We start from the raw sequence: 16,193 nt of genomic DNA, 5'->3' as shown, positions 1-16,193 counted from the left end.
AATTATCCAGCAAGCAGCTAATGAGATCGCTCAACCTTATTAGTAAGAAGTTGTTACCTTTATTGAACACCAATTTCTCATAACCAATGTATAAGGAAAGGTGTAGCAGCAAGAGGGGAGAATTGAAAATAAGATCTTGGGAGTTATAGGGTTAAAGGAGAAAACGATTTTTTGAACCTTTTCAACAACTTAGTGGATCATCAGCTCAGAATATTTAACAAAGGCAAAGTAAATATTGTTGAATAACATGCTAGAGGAAGTTATAATAAGTGGATTATTCAACAATAATTATTGTACATAAACTTTACTATACTGATAAATTAAAAAGTATTTCATAATTATTCTCTACACACACACACACAATCAAAACATGTGAAGTAGCCATCATGAAGAAGAAAACCCCCATTTTTTAATAGCAGTAAATTCATGTGCTTTTCAAGTTTACTTTTATTCAGGAGGATGTAGCAAAGTGTATGGATATGACCCCACTTTTCCAGTAATTTATTATCAGCTAACTCGAACTCAGTTAACAGACTTGAACTAATGTTACCTTTACTTGGCTTGAATTTACTCTGAACTTTAAGTAAAAACGTTGATTGATAAACTTTTAAGTGTTGGTCATAACTAACACTAAACTTCTCAGACTGTGCTTTCACGAAAGTCATTTATGTGAACTTCAGTTAAAGAAATGAATATGAAAGCAGTCTTCGCAATAACAAACACTACTTAAGCAGTAGGAAAAATTAAGGACTTAAAAAAATTAATTCAAACTAATTTTCATTTCTCTTGGAAGTTTCAGTTATCAGGGTTCTACTGTTGTCAGAGAGTATGCATAAATCCATCTTTGAGGTTTAATACTGAAGTTATTCTTTACCTACATCATTTTTATAATTTACAGTTATTACTTTCCATGATACTGTCATTAAGAAAACCATGAAATTTTTGGCTTTCGTGAAATTCAATTTTGTAGAGAAGCCATGTAGCAACTGCCAAATTGCAGATTACAGTAATTTTCAAAACTTTTACCTTTTCAAAATTCCCATGACTGACTAAGTAGGACAGAATATCAAGCAGACAAGTGATGAGAATAGAAAAAAATATCAATTAGGGGTTTGCTGGTTGATCCAATACCAAATCCTCCAAACTACCATCACAAGAACTGTAAGGCAAACGGTAAAAAAAAATTATTGAGAACTTCAGGAGTGAGAGGGATGTATAAGCAGGTTTATTGCGATTGTTTTTAAACCAAATGTTGCATCTTGGCATGTATGTACTAAAAGTGTGGCAGCTCTTATCACAAACAGTGGTCAAACTATAAGCTTGTGATTTTCTTTGCAAAAATTAACTGATGTAAACGAGTTTGATTTCATATCAAAAGAGTTTTGTGTGTGGACTTTGTCTCAGGAAATCTTAGGTCAAGCCACATCGCAAGATCGGTCAATTTTTGAAACTTTCAAAAACTTAAATAACTACGGTAAATCTGTAATTCTGGTTTTAACGTGGGTTATTTTCCGCCATCAAATAAACCCACCAGCACAGAATGATGCTTGCCAAGGGCTGTAAATTGTGTTTCGTGAATCGTAACATATCAATATTGAAGGTAAAATATTTTTTTCGGAACCCATCTCCCAAAATGATCAAATTGGAAAATTAAAAAAAGGTATCTGCACAAATGTTTTTTTATTTAAACCACAGCCCGTGAGCAATTTACTGCAAGGATTAAGTGTGACAAATATGCATATCAGGTATTTTATTGTTATAAACAAATTGGGTAATGACCTCATGTGCAGAGGAATTGATCGCTCCGTTATACTGACGCAATTGTGAATCACTCGAAACCCTCCACAAAATCACCTTCTAGGTGCTCGTCAATGCCACTAAGAGATCAAGAAATTTGGCGTACACAGATAATTTCCCGATGGCGTAAATAACACCAAGGGAGTGATTGTATCTATAGAGACGCATTGTACGTAACTAACAAGCCGCGATGCAAAATTTTGTCTGTCCTTTACTTCTGATCTTTATCCAAGACAAACTAGAAATATTATTTTGTTTTTCCTACATCTACTGCAGTAGACATCATGCGACACTGCTGATCGCGCAGTCAAAAGCTCTACTTCGCATATTTTTTATTTACCTGTAAGTTGGTAGGTGATTAACTAATTCAACGAGGCAGTTATAGGAGATTAGATTATAAGTATAGGAGATTTTTTACGCTCACCCAAATGCCAATCCAGACGCCATAACCGATCTTAGGGCACCAGTGATCCACTGCAATAAGGGATGCAACTCCCAGTATAATCATCAAAGAGCCAAACACCATATGTGCGATAGCTAGACCTCGAAGAGACACAGGATGGTACGCCATGACTACCAACAATGTGGCGACTTAATATTTAACGAAATGTTCGAGCATGACGTTTACAAGACGAGACTTCCATAAGGAGGGGGGGAGGGGAGGAAGAGAAACTGTTCGTCACTTTAAGCACAGGAGGAATTGAATGTATAAAATAAAACTGACGAGGAGTTCAATTCATTGACATTTATTTCTTTGATTGGATAAATAGTGTAATTTAGCGCGTGATTTTCTCGTAATTCAGATTATATGACCTAAGTTTATAAATCTTGCTTGCTTTGGATGTGTTGAGGCGCAGAACACCCTCTACATCTGATATGACGTCATTATTTTACTTCCTTGTCATTTTCACTTAGTCGCCATTTCGATTGTAGTCATGGTGTACAGAGCGACTTCTTTGCGAGGGTTGGCCATCGCACAGATGGTAATTGGGGCTTTGATGACCGTGTTTGGAGTAGCATGTATTTTCTTTGCTCAACACTGGTCTTCCTACCCTGCGGGTACTGGCGTCTGGGTCGGCCTTTGGGTAAGTTTGCTCTGTTGCTTCGAATGTCGCCTACATACATTCATATACTTTATTTATGCTCGAAATTCACAGTGTAGCTGTAGAGCTAATATCTTTGAGAAAATAAGCTAAAATAAAACAAAATATGCTATATTACAATTCCAATATTATTTATATACTATATACAACATTATGCATGCAGAGGGAAATATAAATTGTAGATCTACTGTGGAAAAGATCTCCTGCTTGAATTCTTGAAAATTTAATGTTTTGTAAGTGTCTGGGAGAGAGTTCCATATTTAAGTATGAAAGTTAAGTATGAAAAAGAGTGCAGACCGTAAGTCGTTGTTTTTGGGTTGGGAAGGGCCAGGATATGATTTCCGCGCAAATTGTAGGATGAAGACCGTACGATGAACATATCATTAAATAACCTGGATAATTCGTAAAAAACAGACTCTTATATAACGCGATCATGAAGTTCTGGCGTCTAATGAATAGAGATTTTAAGTTAACTTTGCTTAGTCAAATGTCATAGGGAGAGCTGTAGTCCTGTAGTATAAACCTTGAATGCGCTTATTTAGATTATCTACTTTGCCGGCATTGTGCGCACCACAGAAATGCCAAACAGAGGAACAGTAGTAAAAATGCGGCAAAATAAAGGCTTTATAAAGCTTCAACAGCGTTTCCTTATTAATAACTTTCCGAAATCTAAGTAGTACGTTAAATTGATTATTTATTTTCTTACAGATGACTGATACGTGTTATCAAAAGAGAGCCTATTATCTGTTGTCATCCCAAATATATCTATCTAGTTATTTACTCGGATACAAAAATTGTGCTCAGTTTTACCACTGATTTGCGACATTAACTTCTTGACCATGTACATGGACATGTTCATGTACATTACGTACCAATGTACGTGACCCTTTTTCGTTTGTGTCGATGGAGCATAATTTGCAGTCTATGACTTTAACATTTGTTTTTTGGATTTGCCTGTAATAAACTTTGATCAACTCACCCTAAATGTCAAGAAATCGTTGATTTTCAATTTCGAGCTATCATATGGGGATTTAAAGTCGAAAATCTGGAATTTCGCTTGTATGTGAATGAGGTTATTATTTTTGGACAGCTGGTCTTTATTCATTGTAACAGACATTTTGTGGCGTGATTTTTCCACTGAAGCAATATATTTCACTCTTTCGTGTGGTGATTTGTGCAGCAGGCGAAAGATGACTGAGCAGTTCACTGACAGGCGTTAATCAAGGTGTTATTAGAACGTGGATCAGCAGACTGTGGAACCTCTCGAACCTACGATTGTTCAAGGAAAATTATTATACATATAGAATTGAAAAAACCACAACATTTTTTAAGCAATCAGCTGTGACCTTCCCTCAAGTTTTAATAATGTTTGGGTAATGCAATATCTTAATAATGCCTCAACTGAAGGCTCTTATAATTAGCAAACCTTCAGGATAGAATTGGTGGCCTTTTATTCCATGGCATTGTACATCACGCTGGAGTGAGGAACACAAGCCTTGAAGTAACATTATTGCCAATGATGCAAAAGTGTAATTTTGTGTCCTGTAGGTTTTGCTGGTTCCAGATGCTCTAAAAGGTTCCACAGCCTACTGATCCACAGTTTAGTAACACCCAATTGGTCATCTAAGGGAACTATTTGCACTAAATCATGCAACATGGACTCTATCTCCACTTTAGTTGGTGAAGCTTTATTGACCAGTCCTGTTTGAACTGAGTCAAATATTTACAGCCAGCTAAATATATAAAAAAAAAAATTGTCTTTCAGACTTAAAGAATATTTAAGATGTTGTTATGGTAAATCCATAGGAAGAATACCTTTGCTGTATTAAAAAGATCATTCTACTTGTTTGAATTATTAATAGGTTTTTATTACGGGGATTTTGGGATGCATCGGAGCAAGAGATGCCTTAATCCCAAACAAGTGTTTGGTGAGTAACTGGACCTTTTACAGGAACCTGTAATTATTTTTTCAAGCCCTTTTCTTGATACAATCATACACACAAGCTTACATGTATATTAGTAGCTATATAGAGCTGGCTCCTTGTAAAGAGAAAAATGGGATGGAATACTCCACGCTGGTAAAATTCTTCTTTAGTGTTTCCAGGGTATCTACAGTGATTAACATTCATTTCAAAAATTTGTCAAAAATAAAGGAAGAAGAAAAAAAGCACTAAGAAGACAAGTATAACAACTTAAACAGCAAATTGATATTATGCATTATAACTTAATATTTGCAAACATGCACACAATAGTTATCCTGTATATTTTGGATTTTTAAATCAGTTCATGGCTAATGAGTTTAAAGACTTTTTTAGCCATAAATGTTCAAAACATTGATACAAAGGTTTCTGCATGAGGTATTACTCAAGGCTGGGTACTAACAGGTGCATTTAGTTTTTTCTTACCCGAAGGGCAGGTGACTGTATATAAGTTTGGGCTTTTAATTGAATAAATATAGTTGATGAAGTGGTGTGATTGAATTGTGTTGTGTGTTTTTTTATCACCAGACTGGATGTTTTATAGGTTTCTCCATTACTGGGTGTGCCTTCTCAGGACAAATGTTCATCGGCTATTCCATTACTCTTTCATTCTACTCCAAAATGAAGGCATACTGTTCTAACTCTTATTTTAATCATGACTATGACAGTTTCTATAACAACCGTGATTGTTACAGAACTTATGGCTTTCATAGAGATACAGCTGCAAATGGGGCTGGTTTAGGCTCGTGTCTCCTTCTTCTCTCCCTGGTTGAGTTCTTCTTGGCACTTGCATCGTCCATGTATTGTTGTACAGCAGTGGGTTGTTGTTTCTCAACAGGAGTTGTGAGCACTGTAAGTAATTATCACCTCAACTATTCAGTTGTTAATGCTAAAAGTTAAAACTAAATCACTTGTTGGAAATATATATATTTTTATTTTGCATCAAATATTTTTCATACTGAATATAGGTTTAAACTTGTTACATGACCAAACAATTGGGTCTACAAAACTAAGGAATATCCAGTGATTTTCTCAATTTTAAACCTTGTGTCCAATGCTATGAAAGTCTTCATTTCAAAGTTGATGAAAGCTGTTCCTTTAGAAGAGTATTTTGCTGTTTTTATAGAAGAAAAAACAAACTTCCATGTATTGTAAATGTATAATTTCCTTAAGTTGCACTAAAAAGTCAATTTTTTTAATGTTTTTTATAACTTTATATTTTGATATTTTAGTATTTAATGTAATTGATGTTTAATTACCATGACTATAGACAATCACCAACCAGCAACTGATGAATGTACAGCCTCAGTGCATGTACTCAGGGGCACAGTCTGGTGTGGTTTTAAAACAGACTGATGCTGGTGTGGTGCCACAGATATACCCAGCAACGGGCCAGCAACCTGTGTATATAGCCCAGCAGGTAACTATAGATGTAAGATAGGTATTGATTTATAATAAAATCCAAGGACAAGCAAAAAAGTTTGAAATAATGGAAGTTTGAGATGGAGTACTATGAGCATAGAATGATTCAATGTTTTTTTTTTTCTCTTTTCTTTGTTTTGTTTTGTGAATTCTGAAGTCAGTAATGTTTTATGTATGAAAAGAAGAATATTTTGTTCATTTGACAGCCTGGAGTGGTTGCACAGCCTGGGTCAGGCTTTCGGCAACCCCCTCACTGGGCTGTTCCCTTAGGATCCAATCCAGCTGAAGAAATGACTGAGCCCTATTCAGCTGCTGCCCCCCAAGTGCAGAATCAAGCTCAAGTCCAGGTAATTATGCATGAGTAGACATAACTGTTTAACATTAACCATTTACAACCTAGTATTGATATGCATATTCTCCATACTGTTCTCTATACATTTTCTAAGATGCTGATGAGGAGAATTTGTTAAACAATGAAGAGCTTCTTTTTTTGGTGATAATTTCCTTCATTTTCAAAACCTTAATGTGTGAATCAGAGCTGATGTTGTAAGGATAAATTAGGTGCTAGTCACTCTTCGGGTGAGCCAAAGGGTTTATGAGATGGTATGTCATGTGATTGTGTTTTATCTAATGTAGAATTGCCTTGACCTCAGTTGGATGAACCTTTTTGAGTAAATGATGAAACTGTCCCAATAGCATTTCTTAGAATAGATTGCCTCACTTAATTTTTCCCTAGATACCCGAGGCAGTAAAGGATGAAGACATGCCACCACCTTATTCATTTGCACTAACAGCCAATGTGCCATCACCAGCTTTCTCTTCTGTGGATGCCAATCCAAACTATTAGTGCCTGATGTCATTTCATGAATGAGCAGTGACATGTTCATCAGAAGACCTTTGTAGTGCAATTGGGGCATACCCTAGAAAGTTTGTGTTTGTGAGTTCTTTTAGTACAGTCAAACCTGTATTAAGCAGCACTGTATCAAGCAGTCACCCTAAATTAAACAGGAAGTTTTCAAAGTCCCAGGATTTTCCCCTGAAACAGTTAAAGATTAGATAGCTCAGTCTAAGATTGAGATTCAGTCAGAGTTTATTAAGAGTCAAATTAATCTTGTGTATTTTTCAAAAGAGTTTATCTTTGTGAGTTCTTGTAGTAAAAAATTGTACACCATAAGGGATGGCGAGTTGCCACGTCCTCAAAGTGACTGGTAACTGTTGTACGTATTTGACCATATTAGTACTTAAGCTTCAGCTGTAAACAGACTGTTTCTTATGGAATGATTATTAGTTTTTTAAAAATTTTAAAAGGCAAGCTCTGTAGCTTCAAAATAATGTAAGTTGTAACCATAACATGTTGGTGCAAAATTAATATATTTTAAAGTATCAAAGGATGTCAAACATGCTATTTTTTCATGTAGATGGTTTGAAATTGTTTTTAACCCTTTAACTCTTAGAAGTAATTAATGTATAACTTCTCCATATAATATCCATAAATTATCCAGCAAGCAGCTAATGAGATTGCTCAACCTTATTAGTAAGAAGTTGTTACCTTTATTGAACACCAATTTCTCATAACCAATGTATAAGGAAATGTGTAGCAGCAAGAGGGGAGAATTGAAAATAAGATCTTGGGAGTTATAGGGTTAAAGGAGAAAACGATTTTTTGAACCTTTTCAACAATTAAGTTGATCATCAGCTCAGAATATTTAACAAAGGCAAAGTAAATATTGTTGAATAACATGCTAGAGGAAGTTATAATAAGTGGATTATTCAACAATAATTATTGTACATATACTGTACTATACTGATAAATTAAAAAATTATTTCATAATTATTCTCTACACACACACACACACACACAATCAAAACATGTGTAGTAGCCATCATGAAGAAGAAAACCCCCATTTTTTTAATAGCAGTGAATTCATGTGCTTTTCAAGTTCACTTTTATTCAGGAGGATGTAGCAAAGTGTATGGATATGACCCCACTTTTCCAGTAATTTATTATCAGCTAACTCAAACTCAGTTAACAGACTTGAACTAATATCACCTTTACTTGGCTTGAATTTACTCTGAACTTTAAGTAAAAACATTGATTGATAAACTTTTAAGTGTTGGTCATAGCTAACACTAAACTTCTCAGACTGTGCTTTCACAAAAGTCATTTATGTGGACTTCAGTTAAAGAAATGAATATGAAAGCAATCTTCACAATAAACGACCCAAATAACCCAAAAAAATATCAATTCAAACTAATTTTCATTTCCCTTGGAAGTTTCAGTTATCAGGGTTCTACTGTTGTCAGAGAGCCTGTATAAATCCATATTTGAGGTATAATACTGAAGTTATTCTTTACCTACATCGTTTTATAATTTACAGTAATTACTTTCCATGATACTGCCATTAAGAAAACCATGAAATTTTTGGCTTTCATAAATTCAATCTTGTAGAGAAGCCATGTAGCATCTGCTAAATTGCAGATTACAGTAATTTTCAAAACTTTTACCTTTTCAAAATTCCCATGACTGACTAAGTAGGGCAGAATATCAAGCAGACAAGTGATGAGAATAGAAAAAAAATATCAATCAGGGGTTTGCTAGTTGATCCAATACCAAATCCTCCAAACTACCATCACAAGAACTGTAAGGCAAACAGTAAAAAAAAAATTATTGAGAACTTGGAGTGAGAGGGATGTATAAGCAGGTTTATTGCGATTGCTATTAAACCAAATGTTGCATCGTGGCATGTATGTACTAAAAGTGTGGCAGCTCTTATCACAAACAGTGGTCAAACTATAAGCTTGTGATTTTCTTTGCAAAAATTAACTGATGTAAACAAGTTTGATTTCATGTCAAAAGAGTTTTGTGTGTGGACCTTGTCTCAGGAAATCTTAGGTCAAGCCACATCGCAAGGTCGGTCAATTTTTGAAACTTTCAAAAACTTAAATAACTACGGTAAATCTGTAATTCTGGTTTTAATGTGGGTTATTTTCCGCCATCAAATAAACCCATCAGCGTAGAATAATACTTGCCAAGGGCTGTAAATTGTGTTTTGTGAATCGTAACATATCAAGGTAAAATATTTTTTTCGGAACCCATCTGCCAAAATGATCAAATTTAAAAATTAAAAAAGGTATCTGCACAAATGTTTTGTTATTTAAACCACAGCCCGTGAGCAACTTACAGCAAGGATTAAGCATGACAAATATGCATATCAGTTATTTTATTGTTATAAACAAACTAGGTAATGACCTAGTGTGCAGAGGAATTGATCGCTCCGTTATACTGACGCAATTGTGAATTACTCCAAACCCTCAACAAAATCAACTTCTAAGTGCTCGTCAATGCCACTAAGAGATCAAGAAATTTGGCGTACTCAGATAATTTCACGATGGCGTAAATAACACCGAGGGAGTGATCGTACCTATAGAGACGAATTGTGCGCAACTAACAAGCCGCGATGCAAAATTTTGTCTTTTACTTCTGATCTTTATCCAAGACAAACTAGAAATATTTGTTTTTCCTGCATCTACTGCAGTAGACATCACGCGACACTGCTGATCGCGCAGTCAAAAGCTCTACTTCGCATATTTTTTATTTATCTGTAAGTTAGTAGGTGATTAACTAATTCAACGAGGCAGTTATAAGTATAGGAGATTTTTAACGCTCACCCCAATGCCAATCCAGACGCCATAACCGATCTTAGGGCACCAGTGATCCACTGCAATAAGGGATGCAACTCCCAGTATAATTATCAAAGAGCCAAACACCATATGTGCGATAGCTAGACCTCGAAGAGACACAGGATGGTACGCCATGACTACTAACAATATGGCGACTTAATATTCAACGAAATGCTCGAGAATGATGTTTACAAGATGAGACTTTCCATAGGGAGGGGGGGAGGGGGGAGGGGAGAAAGTGAAACTGTTCGTCACTTTAAGCACAAGAGGAACTGAATGTAGAAAATAAAACTGACGAGGAGGTCAATTCATTGACATTTATTTCTTTGATTGGATAAATAGTGTAATTTAGTGCGTGATGTTCTCGTAATTCAGATTATATGACCTAAGTTTATAAATCTTGCTTGCTTTGGGTATGTTGAGGATCAGAACACCCGCTACATCTGATATGACGTCATTATTTTACTTCCTTGTCATTTTCACTTAGTCGCCATTTCGATTGTAGTCATGGTGTACAGAGCGACTTCTTTGCGAGGGTTGGCCATCGCACAGATGGTAATTGGGGCTTTGATGACCGTGTTTGGAGTAGCATGTATTTCCTCTGCTCAACACTGGTCTTCCCACTCTGGTACTGGCGTCTGGGTCGGCCTTTGGGTAAGTTTGCTCTGTTGCTTCGAATGTCGCCTGTATACATTCATATACCTTATTTATGCTCGAAATTCACAGTGTAGCTGTAGAGCTAATATCTTTGAGGAAATAAGCTAAAATAAAATAAAATATGCTATATTACAATTCCAATATTAGTTATATACTATATACAACATTATGCATGCAGAGGGAAATATAAATTGTAGATCTACTGTGGAAAAGATCTCCTGCTTGAATTCTTGAAAATTTAATGTTTTGTAAGTGTCTGGGAGAGAGTTCCATATTTTGCTAGCTAAGTATGAAAAAGAGTGCAGACCGTAAGTCGTTGTTTTTGGGGTTGGGAAGGGCCAGGATATGATTTCCGCGCAAATTGTAGGATGAAGACCGCGCGGTGAACATATCTTTAAATAACCTGGATAATTCGTAAAAAACACACTCTTATATAACGTGATCATTAAGTTCTGGAGGCGTCTAATGAATAGAGATTTTAAGTTAACTTTGCTTAGTCAAATGTCATATGGAGAGCTGTAGTCCTGTAGAATAAACCTAAGAATGCGCTTATTTAGATTATCTACTTTGCCGGCATTGTGCGCACCACAGAAATGCCAAACAGAGGAACAGTAGTAAAAATGCGGCAAAATAAAGGCTTTATAAAGCTTTAACAGCGTTTCCTTATTAATAAGTTTCCGAAATCTAAGTATTAAGTTAAATTTATAATTTATTTTCTTACAGATGACTGATACGTGTTATCAAAAGAGAGCCTATTATCTGTTGTCATCCCAAATATATCTATCGAGTTATTTACTGGGAAACAAAAATTGTGCTCAGTTTTTCCCAGGATTAGAGCTTGGTGCTTTTTCTCGTTAACAATCGTGCCGTTGTTTTTATACCACTGATTTGCGACATTAACTTCTTGACCATGTACATGGACATGTTCATGTACATTACGTACCAATGTACATGACCCTTTTTTCGATTGTGTCAATGGAGCATAATTTGCAGTCTATGACTTTAACACTTGTTTTTTGGATTTGCCTGTAATAAACTTTGATCAACTCACCCTAAATGTCAAGAAATCGTTGATTTTCAATTTCGAGCTATCGTAGGGATTTAAAGTCGAAAATCTAGAATTTCACTTTTATGTGAATGAGGTTATTATTTTTGGACAGCTGGTCTTTATTCGTTGTAACAGACATTTTGTGGCGTGATTTTTTCACTGAAGCAATATTAATTTCACTCTTTCGTGTGGTGATTTGTGCGGCAAGCGAAAGATGACTGAGCAGTTCACTGACAGGCGTTAATCAAGGTGTTATTAGAACGTGGATCAGCAGACTGTGGAACCTCTCGAACCTACAATTGATCAAGGAAAATTATTATACATATAGAATTGAAAAAACCACAACACTCTTAAGCAATCAGCTGTGACCTTCCCTCAAGCATTAGTAATGTTTGGGTAATGCAATATCTTAATAATGCCTCAACTGAAGGCTCTAATTAGCAAACCTTCAGGATAGAATTGGTGGCCTTTAATTCCATGGCATTGTATATCACGCTGGAGTGAGGAACACAAGCCTTGAAGTAACATTATTGCCCATGATGCAAAAAGTGTAATTTTGGGTCCTGTAGGTTTTGCTGGTTCCAGATGCTCTAGAAGGTTCCTCAGCCTACTGATCTACAGTTTAGTAACACCTAATTGGTCATCTAAGGGAACTATTTGCACTAAATCATGCAACATGGACTCCATCTCCACTTTAGTTGGTGAAGCTTTATTGACCAGTCCTGTTTGAACTGAATCAAATATTTACAGCCAGCTAAATATTTTAAAAAAAATTGTCTTTTGGACTTAAAGAATATTTAAGATGTTGTTATGGTAAATCCATAGGAAGAATACCTTTGCTGTATTAAAAAGATCATTCTACTTGTTTGAATTATTAATAGGTTTTTATCACAGGGATTTTGGGATACATTGGAGCAAGAGATGACTTAATCCCAAACAAGTGTTTGGTGAGTAACTGGACCTTTCACAGAAACCTGTAATTATTTTTTCAAGCCCTTTTCTTGATACAATCATACACACAAGCTTACATGTATATTAGCAGTTAGGGTTGGCTCCTTGTAAAGAGAAAAATGGGATGGAATACTCCACCCTGGTAAATTTCTTCTTTAGTGTTTCCAGGGTATCTACAGTGATTGACATTCATTTAAAAAAGTTGTCAAAAATAAAGGAAGAAGAAAAGAAAGCACCAAGAGGACAAGTAAAACAACTTAAACAGCAAATTGATATTATGCATTATAACTTTATATTTTCAAACATGTACACAATAGTTATCCTGTATATTTTGGATTTTTAAATCAGTTCATGGCTAATGAGTTTAAAGACTTTTTTAGCCATAAATGTTTAAACCATTGATACAAAGGTTTCTGCATGAGGTATTACTCAAGGCTGGGTACTAACAGGTGCATTTAGTTTTTTTTACCCAAAGGGCAGGTGACTGTATATAAGTTTGGGCTTTTAATTGAATAAATACAGTTGATGAAGTGGTGTGATTGAATTGTGTTGTGTGTTTTTTTATCACCAGACTGGATGTTTTATAGGTTTCTCCATTACTGGGTGTGCCTTCTCAGGACAAATGTTCATCGGCTATTCCATTACTCTTTCATTCTACTCCGAAATGAAGGCATACTGTTCTAACTCTTATTTTAATCATGACTATGACAGTTTCTATAACAACCTTGATTGTTACAGAACTTATGGCTTTCATAGAGATACAGCTGCAAATGGGGCTGGTTTAGGCTCGTGTCTCCTTCTTCTCTCCCTGGTTGAGTTCTTCTTGGCACTTGCATCGTCCATGTATTGTTGTACAGCAGTGGGTTGTTGTTTCTCAACAGGAGTTGTGAGCACTGTAAGTAATTATCACCTCAACTATTCAGTTGTTAATGCTAAAAGTTAAAACTAAATCACTTGTTGGAAATATATATATTTTTTATTTTGCATCAAATATTTTTCATACTGAATATAGGTTTAAACTTGTTACATGACCAAACAATTGGGTCTACAAAACTAAGGAATATCCAGTGATTTTCTCAATTTTAAACCTTGTGTCCAATGCTATGAAAGTCTTCATTTCAAAGTTGATGAAAGCTGTTCCTTTAGAAGAGTATTTTGCTGTTTTTATAGAAGAAAAAACAAACTTCTATGTATTGTAAATGTATAATTTCCTTAAGTTGCACTAAAAAGTCAATTTTTTTAATGTTTTTTATAACTTTATATTTTGATATTTTAGTATTTAATGTAATTGATGTTTAATTACCATGACTATAGACAATCACCAACCAGCAACTGATGAATGTACAGCCTCAGTGCATGTACTCAGGGGCACAGTCTGGTGTGGTTTTAAAACAGACTGATGCTGGTGTGGTGCCACAGATATACCCAGCAACGGGCCAGCAACCTGTGTATATAGCCCAGCAGGTAACTATAGATGTAAGATAGGTATTGATTTATAATAAAATCCAAGGACAAGCAAAAAAGTTTGAAATAATGGAAGTTTGAGATGGAGCACTATGAGCATAGAATGATTCAATGTTTTTTTTTTCTCTTTTCTTTGTTTTGTTTTGTGAATTCTGAAGTCAGTAATGTTTTATGTATGAAAAGAAGAATATTTTGTTCATTTGACAGCCTGGAGTGGTTGCACAGCCTGGGTCAGGCTTTCAGCAACCCCCTCACTGGGCTGTTCCCTTAGGATCCAATCCAGCTGAAGAAATGACTGAGCCCTATTCAGCTGCTGCCCCCCAAGTGCAGAATCAAGCTCAAGTCCAAGTAATTATGCATGAGTAGACATAACTGTTTAACATTAACCATTTACAACCTAGTATTGATATGCATATTCTCCATACTGTTCTCTATACATTTTCTAAGATGCTGATGAGGAGAATTTGTTAAACAATGAAGAGCTTCTTTTTTTGGTGATAATTTCCTTCATTTTCAAAACCTTAATGTGTGAATCAGAGCTGATGTTGTAAGGATAAATTAGGTGCTAGTCACTCTTCGGGTGAGCCAAAGGGTTTATGAGATGGTATGTCATGTGATTGTGTTTTATCTAATGTAGAATTGCCTTGACCTCAGTTGGATGAACCTTTTTGAGTAAATGATGAAACTGTCCCAATAGCATTTCTTAGAATAGATTGCCTCACTTAATTTTTCCCTAGATACCCGAGGCAGTAAAGGATGAAGACATGCCACCACCTTATTCATTTGCACTAACAGCCAATGTGCCATCACCAGCTTTCTCTTCTGTGGATGCCAATCCAAACTATTAGTGCCTGATGTCATTTCATGAATGAGCAGTGACATGTTCATCAGAAGACCTTTGTAGTGCAATTGGGGCATACCCTAGAAAGTTTGTGTTTGTGAGTTCTTTTAGTACAGTCAAACCTGTATTAAGCAGCACTGTATCAAGCAGTCACCCTAAATTAAACAGGAAGTTTTCAAAGTCCCAGGATTTTCCCCTGAAACAGTTAAAGATTAGATAGCTCAGTCTAAGATTGAGATTCAGTCAGAGTTTATTAAGAGTCAAATTAATCTTGTGTATTTTTCTAAAAAGTTTATCTTTGTGAGTTCTTGTAGTAAAAAATTGTACACCATAAGGGATGGCGAGTTGCCACGTCCTCAAAGTGACTGGTAACTGTTGTACGTATTTGACCATATTAGTACTTAAGCTTCAGCTGTAAACAGACTGTTTCTTATGGAATGATTATTAGTTTTTTAAAAATTTTAAAAGGCAAGCTCTGTAGCTTCAAAATAATGTAAGTTGTAACCATAACATGTTGGTGCAAAATTAATATATTTTAAAGTATCAAAGGATGTCAAACATGCTATTTTTTCATGTAGATGGTTTGAAATTGTTTTTAACCCTTTAACTCTTAGAAGTAATTAATGTATAACTTCTCCATATAATATCCATAAATTATCCAGCAAGCAGCTAATGAGATTGCTCAACCTTATTAGTAAGAAGTTGTTACCTTTATTGAACACCAATTTCTCATAACCAATGTATAAGGAAATGTGTAGCAGCAAGAGGGGAGAATTGAAAATAAGATCTTGGGAGTTATAGGGTTAAAGGAGAAAATGATTTTTTTGAACCTTTTCAATAATTAAGTTGATCATCAGCTCAGAATATTTAACAAAGGCAAAGTAAATATTGTTGAATAACATGCTAGAGGAAGTTATAATAAGTGGATTATTCAACAATAATTATTGTACATATACTGTACTATACTGATAAATTAAAAAATTATTTCATAATTATTCTCTACACACACACACACACACACACAATCAAAACATGTGTAGTAGCCATCATGAAGAAGAAAACCCCCATTTTTTTAATAGCAGTGAATTCATGTGCTTTTCAAGTTCACTTTTATTCAGGAGGATGTAGCAAAGTGTATGGATATGACCCCACTTTTCCAGTAATTTATTATCAGCTAACTCAAACTCAGTTAACAGACTTGAACTAATATCACCTTTACTTGGCTTGAATTTACTCTGAACTTTAAGTAA

General features: G+C 35.2%; 2 protein-coding genes and 1 long non-coding RNA gene across 3 annotated transcripts; 2 read left to right on the top strand and 1 right to left on the bottom strand.

The window, feature by feature from the left end:
* Positions 1-431: 431 nt before the first annotated feature.
* LOC136280942 (uncharacterized) lies at positions 432-2,404 on the bottom strand. Its single transcript, XR_010717489.1, has 2 exons — positions 2,222-2,404; positions 432-1,159 (listed from the first exon to the last, which is right to left on the bottom strand). It is a non-coding gene; the product is annotated as an uncharacterized lncRNA (long non-coding RNA).
* A 14-nt stretch (positions 2,405-2,418) lies between these two features.
* On the top strand, positions 2,419-7,715 carry LOC136280941 (uncharacterized). The gene is made up of 6 exons (XM_066166880.1): positions 2,419-2,882; positions 4,763-4,828; positions 5,408-5,731; positions 6,150-6,299; positions 6,508-6,648; positions 7,038-7,715. Exons 1-6 carry the CDS (start codon positions 2,733-2,735, stop codon positions 7,146-7,148), a joined length of 942 nt encoding a protein of 313 aa, XP_066022977.1. The 5' UTR covers positions 2,419-2,732; the 3' UTR covers positions 7,149-7,715.
* Positions 7,716-10,334: 2,619 nt separating this feature from the next.
* Positions 10,335-15,517, top strand: LOC131772056 (uncharacterized). The gene is made up of 6 exons (XM_066166884.1): positions 10,335-10,636; positions 12,569-12,634; positions 13,210-13,533; positions 13,953-14,102; positions 14,310-14,450; positions 14,840-15,517. The coding sequence occupies exons 1-6, from the start codon at positions 10,490-10,492 to the stop codon at positions 14,948-14,950; spliced, it is 939 nt and encodes a 312-aa protein (XP_066022981.1). The 5' UTR covers positions 10,335-10,489; the 3' UTR covers positions 14,951-15,517.
* The last annotated feature ends 676 nt before the right edge of the window (positions 15,518-16,193 follow it).

The sequence above is a fragment of the Pocillopora verrucosa genome, chromosome 5 (genome assembly GCF_036669915.1).
Source record: "Pocillopora verrucosa isolate sample1 chromosome 5, ASM3666991v2, whole genome shotgun sequence".
NCBI classification, from domain to species: Eukaryota; Metazoa; Cnidaria; class Anthozoa; order Scleractinia; family Pocilloporidae; genus Pocillopora; species Pocillopora verrucosa.
Note: the sequence above shows the minus strand (reverse complement) of the source record. Positions and strands in the feature narration are given on the sequence as shown.

Bases quoted from the DNA above. Each gene is read 5' to 3' on its own strand.
- LOC136280941 (XM_066166880.1), top strand. From the start codon at position 2,733: ATGGTGTACAGAGCGACTTCTTTGCGAGGGTTGGCCATCGCACAGATG. The intron at 4,829-5,407 runs GTGAGTAACTGG...TTTTATCACCAG, and splicing joins TAATCCCAAACAAGTGTTTG to ACTGGATGTTTTATAGGTTT. The intron at 6,300-6,507 runs GTAACTATAGAT...TTCATTTGACAG, and splicing joins CTGTGTATATAGCCCAGCAG to CCTGGAGTGGTTGCACAGCC.
- LOC131772056 (XM_066166884.1), top strand. From the start codon at position 10,490: ATGGTGTACAGAGCGACTTCTTTGCGAGGGTTGGCCATCGCACAGATG. The intron at 12,635-13,209 runs GTGAGTAACTGG...TTTTATCACCAG, and splicing joins TAATCCCAAACAAGTGTTTG to ACTGGATGTTTTATAGGTTT. The intron at 13,534-13,952 runs GTAAGTAATTAT...CCATGACTATAG, and splicing joins CAACAGGAGTTGTGAGCACT to ACAATCACCAACCAGCAACT.